General features: G+C 31.8%; 1 protein-coding gene across 10 annotated transcripts in view; it reads left to right on the forward strand.

Annotated features, from left to right (window-relative positions):
* LOC133184794 (membrane-associated guanylate kinase, WW and PDZ domain-containing protein 3-like) overlaps nt 1-10216 on the forward strand; it is a 35366-nt gene extending 25150 nt beyond the window's left edge. For 3 of the 10 annotated variants that reach the window (XM_061319857.1, XM_061319862.1, XM_061319860.1), the window contains 8 exons: nt 195-332; nt 737-784; nt 2039-2206; nt 2697-2731; nt 2823-2887; nt 6647-6875; nt 7215-7353; nt 7627-10216. In XM_061319857.1, coding sequence (XP_061175841.1) covers nt 195-332; nt 737-784; nt 2039-2206; nt 2697-2731; nt 2823-2887; nt 6647-6875; nt 7215-7353; nt 7627-7784 — 980 coding nt within the window. In that variant the 3' untranslated portion in view covers nt 7785-10216. The remainder of the gene's footprint in view (nt 1-194; nt 333-736; nt 785-2038; nt 2207-2696; nt 2732-2822; nt 2888-6646; nt 6876-7214; nt 7354-7626) is intronic. The other 7 variants (XM_061319863.1, XM_061319865.1, XM_061319864.1 and 4 more) reach the window with 5 other exon arrangements.
* The last annotated feature ends 696 nt before the right edge of the window (nt 10217-10912 follow it).

Here is a 10912-nt window from a genome sequence, read left to right on the forward strand (position 1 = left end):
GTAGACATCAGAATGCAAGTACAACAACACTGTCATTTCATGAGTAATGATTCAGCAAATGAAATACACTTAATTATGGATATATTTGATATAAAAATCTTAATTGAGCTAGCGTCAAACTGGTTAAGTTTTTTGAATATTGAAATAAGACCCAGCTAGACAAGACCTTACTGTTGATTTTATTCTGTTATTAGATTCTGGCTATCTATCCTTAGGACACTCAGATATCTATCCATATGACGTCCTGGTGACGCGAAGGGAAACAGAAGGGTTTGGATTTGTCATTATCTCCTCCATTTCCAAGATGGGCTCTGTGATAGGTGAGTGTATCGGTACGTACCAAGGGTTTGTATTATACTTTTATTGAACATTGACATTTGTATTCAATAAAACATAGATCCAAGGGAGAAGAAAGTATTAAATACATGCAGTGGAATTTTTTTCAGAATTTTTTCAGTCTTGTCTGAATTTCACTATTTTAAGTGCATTGAAATAAAAATTCGTCATGTTTTTTTCATTTTGATAAAAAGTATTTGTTGACAAATTTGTGACTGTTATCATATTACCATGATTACTAGTGTTGTTAAAATCAATTACCGGTACTTTATAAGTAGAATTCATTCATGCTAAATTGATATAAAATACTCATGTTTTCTCCCAGAGTAAAAATGTAAACATTTTGATGAACAATATGAAAAAAATTGGTATTGATGCCCCTCATAATTGGTTCTTACAGACCGAGTCAATGACTGGTTAGATAGGAAAAATCTTTATCCATGGATTGGTGAGGCATTCATATGTTTTGCCTGGATATTTCCCAGAATGCAATATTCCTTCCTGTCTGTCCTGGCTTGCACCTCTGTTGACATGATTGCAGTTTTGTCACTGTCAATGAAAATGGTTTTAGTAATTATATTGACTGCAGTTTGTAGATTTTTTTGGTTAAGTTTAAAAGAAATGTTTTTTCCTTAGAAATTTCTATGCTATAAGCATGATAGAGAGTAGAAGCAGTGAGATAAAAATGATGATCTTAGTGTAGAAGAAAAATTTCTGAATGTTAGGGCATCTTAACTCACTGCATGATGACCTTTACAAACAAATTGAAATTAATTGGTTTAATGCAGTGCTTCATGTATGTAGAACTATTGTATTTATGTCTTTCTATGCAGGTGATATATCTTTTTGAAGTTTTCATAATAATTGCATGGCTGAAAAAAAGTTGTTTTGGTGACAGAATGGTAGCCGCTTAAAGGAGTATTGTCTTGTGAAAGCATATTGTTTGTTTGAATAGTTTGTTCAGTGATGACGTTAGTACATGGTTGCAGTGAGGGGCTTTACCAACATCAGAAATTTGTCAAATACCATAATTATGAAGACATTTTTCATATATTCATGATATTCATTCTGACCCATTATAGTCCTAGATTCTGACAGGTTTCCATTACATTAATAAAAGCCACTCAAAATAATTACATTGAAATGGAAGCCCTTGTGTTGTGCAAAAAAGATGTTCAATGAATCATACTTTCATTTTTCCCCTCATCTGTAAACCTATTGTTACACCAGCAACCCTTTAAACCATATATTCCTAGTGCTATATGTACCATACCCATAAACCTTTCTACCGTGTACACTTTTGCATAAAAGCATTTTAAATCTAAAGAGATTATAAGTTAAGGTAGTATTCATATTTGTATTTTTTGGAGCTGATGTCACTGAGGGTTCCTCTGATGTTTTAATCAGTTATGTCAACAGTAAACCAGTTGTATTCTCTGTAGTGCTGTTAGTGTATACAGTATAACCAGATGCATCATGCAAGCAACTTGATCCAACTATTGAATTCTGTCTCTTGCACACAGTTGCACATTTCATGAAACATGCCATTTCTTAATCACACAGTTCATTAGTTTATATGAGTATTCTGTTATGAGTCATCTGGCAAAATGAAACAGGCTTTTGCAGTATTGATCTTCGTTATTACAATGTGGCCAAGAAGCACTTTGCCATCAGTTAAATGTTGAGTGTTTTGATATCACAGGTAAAATCATAGAGAACAGTCCAGCAGAGAGATGTGGCAGGCTTCACATAGGGGACAGAATCCTGGCCGTAAACGGCGTGGACATCTCACACATGCATCATGAAGACATCGTTAATCTCATCAAAGATTCGGGCTACTCTGTCACTCTGACAGTGGGGCCTCCCATAGGTAATTCATTCAAATTGATGTGGGGGGAAATAGGGAAAGTCCCTCAGGTGACTTTTTGGGCCTCCCATTGGTAATTTGTCATCCGTAGTAATTCATCACTCAAAAAGTTGGGGTGTCCTTTAGGGTAATTCAACACTCCTACCTCGGACCTTCAAAAGATAGTTTGTCATTTAGACAGAGAGTGCATCCAAAAGGTAATTTATCAGGAGCAATTAGGCCTTTCACAGGTTACGTGTAATTTACAGATAGGAGCTACAGTTTCATTACTGATTTGAGTTGAGAGTGAGTTTCTTCAGAGGGTCCATATTTTTTTTTTCGATAATATATGAACACAATGTATAATATTGAATGCTACTTGAAAATTTCATCCAGTTTTATATAGAGGTTGGGAATTCTGCATTTTGTAACAAAGCAGGGCAAAATTTTTGTATTTTTTGCTGTTACATCTACTATATTATTGTATGTTATTCTGTGTCCTTTATTTTTACAGATGATGCTGCAAGTAACTCATCAAATTCTCAAAAGGTAACATTGATATTTGATTGACAGTATGAAATGTGCCAAGGTAAAATTCATTCTGACTGAAGTTCTCTAAGATAATTATACTTAATTTCAGAGTCCTCAGGGGTCCTTGGTAAATGCCATGGCTTATCCAGCTGTCCCTGACAGTGAACTGAGAAGGTAATTTGCAAGAACTTCATATAATGTCTATCATGGATAAATAAAGTTCAGTTATATGACATTTCTGTTACTTATAACTACTTATCACCAGCATATTAATTGATCTTTGTGGCAATTTCTTGTTCAATAGCCAAAAATTACATGTAGATCAACATCGGCTTGGCCAAGATCAGGTGCCCATTTCCAACTAAATGATGTTATATAGATGTAACTCTTTATAGTTACATCTAATCTAAATGTCTTTTGTTGCATTGCAAAGAACAGAATGAGAGCTTTCCATTGGTATATAATATCATATATATAGTATCTGCGTCTTTGAAAAAACAACAGAATAAAGTCAAAGATTCATAATTTTTGAAGCGTTATGCTGTTGCACTTGATTTTTTACATTTTAAAAAATGGTTAATTAAAATTATTCTGAATGAAACATTTAAAAATAAATATACTTAATTATAGAAAAATCACTCTGGTTTAGTTTATTTTTTACAGAAAAGAAAAAGGATAAAAATTGTGGAAATTATGAATAAATGTGTGCAGATATACCTTTGTTATATAATTTAAGATTTTTTAATGTTTGAATAAATGCGTAATTTTAGCAAAAAAGAGCAAATATAATGTGTTTAATTTTTTTTTTATTTTACTGAAGAAAAAAAGTACTATGAGAAAAATATAGTAGTTATATGGTAAAATGCCTACACATTTTGTAATTTTTTTCCCATACTGGTCAAAGTTTTTGTATAGTCCGTAGCCCCATATTTTATTATAGTTTGTGTTCAACAAAAGAATGTAGAATTAATCATGCTCTTGTTTGATATTTTCACAGTTACCAGTCAAATTAAAAAACAGTAATGTATAGCTTTTGCGCTAACACTAAAAGAAGTTATTAAAGAATGATTGGTGTCCGTAGCCCTGTATAGTCCGTAGCCCTAATAAAATAACTTCCAGAAAAAGTCATATACATTATTGATACAATAACTACAATACAATAATATTTTTATTCAAACAAGAGCAATGTTTTTTAAATACAAATACCACTGTAATTAAAGATAAAATGTCTGAAAATAAACATTTTTTAACTAAAGGCTTGCTTCTTTAGTCTGTCCTGTTATGTTTGTGGTCACAACATATTTCTAAATATACATGATAAAGTTTTCCTTCTTGTGATACATACTATCATTCCATTTAGAATAATTTGCATTGTAATATTCTTAAAAGGATATTTAGCCACAAAAATCCTACTTACAAAAGGGCTACGGACTCTACAAATAAATTTAGCAAATTTACAGACCATATAATCGTACTTCTGTATTGGCAAGATTTTTTTTCCTGCCTGCATCTACTGCAAAATTGGGCTTCAATGGTTTATTACTTCTCATCAACCAGTCTTAACATTCCATAGTGCGATTTGATCCCAAAACATAAGGATCAACTCCTTACTTTGCAATTTAGTACAAAGTGAGACCTTCACTTTTATAATTGTGCCACCCAATCTACTTTTCACTGAATTGTTAATTTTAAAAAAAAGCATTGATTTTCGATGGATAAATATTGTACTAATCATGTTTTTACTTCAAATGATCAATCATGTTTTGTAACTTTCTTATGAATTACACCATATGATCATGAGAAATTATATACCGATACACCTTTTGAATGACCACCTTGAGCTCCATATATTACATTAAAATAAAAAAAAATATGAAGTTATATTGTCTGTAACCCCCCCCCCCCCCAAAAAAAAATCATGCCTTGATTTAAATACAGCTCCTTTTGCTTTTATTCATTATAGTTTGAACACCAATAATGCATTAATTAGTTGAACTGGAATTTCATTTGGCATTGAAAGTACACAGTACATTAGACACTTGATTTTTAAATATGGTACAGGTGACTCTCGATGGCTCGAACTCCGATCTCTCGAAGTTCTCGATCTCTCGAAGTGAACCTCCGGTCCCGTTTTTTTCCTCTATATAACTAAGCAAATTTACTTCCGATCTCTCGAACTTCCAATCTCTCGAAGTTCTCTATCTCTTGAACCAAGACCTGGGTCCCGTTACACACATTTCATTGTTTTTATTGGGTGTTTACATAGATGTCACTATACCTGTGAGCATCTGAGTGTTGATATAAATAATTGGTTATAATTGGTAAATTGTAAACGAATTGCTTCACAACTTATTTTTTGACTTGACAGCGCGACGAAAATTTTTAGAGAATAATTTAAGAGGCGTGTCAATAATTTTCCATAGATTATGAAGTTTTTATTAGAATGTACATAATCCCAGTATGACAAACATTGCACAAGAAATCCTATCTCAAGAATTAAATACCGATTTAATACGAGAAATCTGTTAAAGTACCCGATCAGGCCCGTGGGTTAGCCACACCGACGATTGATATTCAGATTTTATGTAATCGTGAAATGGGAACAAATAAATATTGAAACTTAAAGAGATCGTTTTATTTATTCAAAATACGATCATTGTTGTTGAAATCAAGTGAATTATCTGTAAACTACGAATGAAAACGTGCAATGCTATTATCAACATATACTTCCGGTATTTATAATAGTGGAACAATGATGATCGGAACTGAAAATTCCGGATTTTATTCACTTTCTATCTCTCGAACCCCTCGATCTCTCGAACTTTTCTTGCGGTCCCTTGAACTTCGAGAGATCGAGAGTCACCTGTATTTTGAATACTCAAACTCAGTAGCGTGAACTTTTATAGAATGCCAAATAATAAAAAAAAATTGCCCAAAATTTAATTATACAATCATATTTTCTTTAAGTTGATTGTCCACAATAGAGATGATTAACGGTATAGTCCGTAGCCCCAGTGCTCAGATGAAATCCAGCCTTCATAGATGCTAAATTAAAGCCCATTCTTGGTCTCCAGATGATACAATTACATGTAATTCTGACGTGTATTATTTTTTTCTGACAATTTATATTTTACTCGTGAATTTATTTGAAGTTTTTCGTTTTATTTTGCTAAATTGCACGTGATTTTTGTATAAATTGATTTAATATCCAAATGAAAGGATTTATTAAACATGTGTGAACTCCATGATGACAATTTTAACAAATATATACTGATACAAACAGGTATTTCTCTATGGCCTCTCAATAAATGAAAAATACTATATGTATAGTCCGTAGCCCGAGGTTTCAAAATAGTCAATCAAAAAATGTTTGACACAGTTTTTCTCTGAATATTACCAAATAAGTTTGTAATTTTCATCCCCACATACAATATCTTTAAAAAATTGAAAGTACTTTAATGTATTTTTACTTCAGATGTCCAAATAATAAGAGTAGAAAAACTCCCAAAGATTAACAAATTTACCCATGTCCTTATATACTGTAACATTTTAAAGGAAATGAGTTAGGTGACTTTTCTTGCTCAGACAATGTTTTGTGAAGAGTTTGTATTTGAATTATACTTTTTTTGTTTAGTTGAATATAATAAAGATAAATGTTATGCCTGAATATGTATAGTCCGTAGCCCACTTGGGTCTCTGCTATATTAAGAGTGAAATCTTTTTAACCGCTTGACAGAAATGGACAGAAATTTCAGACAATCTGCCAAAAGGATGTAGTGTTACATAGAACATATTTGTAAGATATTTCGTTTGACTTCATTTTTTTGTTAATCTGCAACCAACATGGGCACCTGATCTTGGCCAAGCCGACAAGCTTTCATAATTTCATGAGTTATGTCCTGATGACCTTAACATATTTCTGTTTTTTCCTAGGTTCCCCCCTCCTCCCTCCCCAGCAGACAGGGGCTATAAGGACATAAACAGACAGCACATGTTCCCCAAACATCAAAGTTCAGATGAAGGGGAGTACTATGTAGAATTGCCAAGGGGCTCCCGAGGGTTTGGTTTCTCAATACGAGGAGGACAGGAATTTAACTGCATGCCTCTGTTTGTTCTGAGGATCGCTGAAGGAGGATCCGCGGATCTAGACGGAAGACTCCGGGTGAGTCCAGATCTTTAAACTGGAAAGTTAATGTGCCTTTGAAAGGCAGTTGGTTTTTTTATGGTATTTAGCTAAATTTGTATTTTCTATATTCTTTGGAGAGAAAAAAGCAAAATCAGCTTTGTAATTGGTATACTACTACTAATAATTTTGTAAACTAATAAGGGATATGAATGAATATTAGATAGGTTGAGCAAGCTTAAGAGGGAGCTCTTTTCTATATTATTGACTTTTAAGTGATAAGTATTGAAAATACAAAAGTGTAAGTGAATAGATCAGGACCTAGATATATAAAATTTTAGGAGATGACAATGTATCGTTGAATGCCCTTTATTTCAGGTGGGTGACCAGATACTCGAAATTAATGGCTACAAAACAGAAAGTATGACACACTCTGATGCTATAGATATTATACAAAATGGCGGCCAAACAGTTCGTCTGCTGGTCAGGAGAACAGGAAAACTGCCACCTGCATTTGGTAAAATATTGTTTTAAAAAATAATTCTAGTTTACATTATGACATGCAACTGAATGAATGTTAAACAGTCCAGAAGAATATCTTTAAAGATACATTTAGTATTCCGAAAGTGTTTTTAAAAAAATTTGCAATAAAAAATGTAGAAAAAATCAGAAAACAAAATTTTCATCACATACATGAGCTTGATAAAATCAATCTGATCAATTAACTGTGAAACGAGGCATTTTTCATAAATTTTGTTTGCTCATTGAGTTACATTGTATCTCAATACAGAGCCTAGTCCAGTGGGTGGAGGGTATTCACCTTCAAACAACGTACCAATGACAAATGGTCCTATAGGTCAAAGTTCACCATATCTTGGTCGCCGCAACATTGACATGAGAGAACCAAACTATTTTGGTTACCAAGGAAATAGGCAGTATTCAGGTTGAAGGTAGAGAAAGGTGTACATTTGTAATATGGTGCCAAAACCAAAAACAGTGACCAGCCGGGGAAAGAAAATGGCCAGATGATTCTTGACTGCGCACACCCTGGACAAGAGATGGAGATTGTTAAGTGTGATACATGGTTGATATTACTGTATGTGATATTTCTTAGGTTGTTCTTTTGACGATATAAAAAAAAAACCCATCTGCGGAGATGATTAACTGTGTAAGCTATTAACAAGGAGGATTTTTTTTTTGCATTTCTTTAATACAGTTCTTTCGTATTTTGCCATTGATTATACATACTAGCATTGTTGTTAATTGACATTTACATTACATTAATCAAATTCTTGTCAGTTGAGTTGCATTTACGTCTGTCAGATTTTTGTTGGATTGCATTTGATGGGAGAGCACATTGTATACAGTAAAGCAAAGATTAGCTGCAGCATTATCTTCAGGGTTGATGATTGCAACTAGCATCTTTTTTGTCGTTGGAAGCTCACAGTTTTCGTTTAATTGTTTTGTTACTAATTCTGTTGTTTCTATAAGCTCTAATGTCCATGCAGAATATCTGAAATCTGTTTAATGTATTTTGTGTGAAACAGAGTGTGAAAATTTTAAAGCAATATCTCCAGTTATTTAATATTTACTAACTTCTTTCTCGCTTTTGCAGTTTGGGACATATTTCTTGAGATTTTTTTTAAAAACTAGGGTATTAAACTTATTAACTTGAATGAATTAATTTTAATTAATATTAATTGTCATCAGATGCAAGTTTTGACAGAACAGTGATACAAAAGGCTCTTTTAATGTAGCCTCAATTAACATTATCTTTAAAGTTGTAAATATATCTATCTATTACGATTAACATACTGATGGGGCCAGTTTTAAATCTGTGTATATAAAGATGTGTATTCCGAGATGGGGTAGTAATTTATAGTATCTTGGTATTTCTTATTTAAATATAAAACATATCAGCAGGGCATACAGTTGTAATGGTAAATGCCCTTCAGTATGCAAAGACTAAATTGAGATTTTTTTTTTTAGGTATCTGTGAATGGTCTTGAATATGCACTCTGATACATATTGTGGTATTGTGAAATGCCATATTTTTTGGTGGCTTCAGTTTTTTTTTTTTATCTTTTAAGTACTTATTTTGCCGTTCCTAGAACACTTTTTTCGTTTTGCTGCTGATTAAGTATTTTTGCAATAATATCTCTTTTAACAAAATCAGTTGTTGTGTAAGCCTTTTGAAGGCCTTCATTTTTTTTTTTCAGAAGTTTGCTTCGATATACCAGTAAAACTTGTTCAGCTATTAATAGTGCTTAAATGTACATGTGTATATATATATATATTTTATACTTTTACAGTACAATCTATATTATAACAATATGAAGGAAATGATTGAAATCAAATGAAAACTTGAAACATCTTGGATACACACTCTTAAGTGATATCAAATCTTGCAATCATTTTGCTGCTCGACCCAAGTAGAAATTGGAACTTATACTTCACACATTTATGTCATACCCCTAACTACATAGAAATTGTATATACCTTAAAAAAACAGTTCATTGATTTTTATTTGTGTATTTTTTTTCTCCAAAGACAAACCTAACATATATTTATATCCATTGAATTTTTAATGAAATCTGAAATACATGTATTATTGCAATACATATACATTTTCTGAACAATATTGTTAGTAAACAGTGTTCTTAATTATTCAATTAATCATTACATGAATGAGAGAACAACTTAGACATAGATTTCCTTTCAGACAGTGCAAGTTGTTCCATTGATTGTCAGTTGTAAATTTATCATATATGAATGTTATATCATTAATTTATCAGTGATGTTGCTTATCTACATTATACATATATAAGTCTTGTTTTAATGCAGTATAAAATATATAGATTTTTACACAATATATACAATGTTTATTTCATTATTGGTAAATATTAAGATAAAAGTGTAAGGTTGTCATTGTTATAGGGCTTTAGTTAAGGTTGTATGAAATTTATTTATAGTATTTTGCCTTCAAATTGAAAAAAAAAAAAATGTCAAATTATCGACCATCTATTTCAGATTGTTAATGTATTTTTACATAATCATTATATTGAGAAGAGACATTTTGTTATTTGATCAAAATTTTCAAATATCATCGTAATTTTTTTTTCCAGTAACTTTATGCAATGACTTTTGTCGTATTTAGTTTTATTTTTTACCTTATTTAATCATACAGTATAATCCCTGTTTTCTAATTTGGTCATTGTTAACGGCAGCACTGTGTCATTGCTAGATAAATCGTACAGCAGTTGATGTTATACAGGTAGTGATGTAAATATATAATACAGTATGTACAGTTAACTAGATCATAATGTACAAAATTAATTTCACTTGTACAGGTCAAAAAATAAATTTGTTATAATGTGGAATCCTGTCTTTGTCACTTTCTATGCAAGAACTTCATCACTCGACCTTTAGCCATATCAACAATTTGTCAGTTAGCAAGGATGTGTTGAATTGAATTCATGGATATCATCAAGTCAAGCATTGGCATCTCAACATCCATATATAAAAGACTTTGATATATGAAAGTTTATTTAGAGTCCTATCAAGTTTCAAAGGTATGAATGTATTGAGGCACAGATGAACATGGAAATATTTTCAGTTTTCATATCAGAAAAGAAGAATATTACAATTACATATATGTACCAACTTGATATAATTAATCCTCTTTGACAGCTGTTTGTAGATTCCTATTGTTTTTCAAGGTTAAAGGTCAAGGTTCCATGAAATGGATAGAAAGTTCATTTCCTGATAAAACATGACTTAAATTGATTAGTTGATGTGAAGATCTGCTTACTTAATGCTGACTCAATGAGGATGATCTATTCATTTTCAAGGTCATAGCTCAAAGGTCAAGGTCTCTACAGTAAAATATGCTTATACCAAAATGCCAGGGACAAACAATTCTGATTCTTCGTAAACATAATTCATAATACTCAATTGGTTTGTAATGCACTTTTGAAACAAGAAATGAAAATTGCTTATCTGTATTAAAGCATGAATTCATTCTAAGTGTGTTTACTGTATTGCAGATCAAATATATAGTACTTGAAAGTTAGAAT

This window comes from Saccostrea echinata, unplaced genomic scaffold (genome assembly GCF_033153115.1).
Source record: "Saccostrea echinata isolate AGI-Se365-2 ecotype Australia unplaced genomic scaffold, CSIRO_AGI_Sech_v1 ptg000011l, whole genome shotgun sequence".
NCBI classification, from domain to species: Eukaryota; Metazoa; Mollusca; class Bivalvia; order Ostreida; family Ostreidae; genus Saccostrea; species Saccostrea echinata.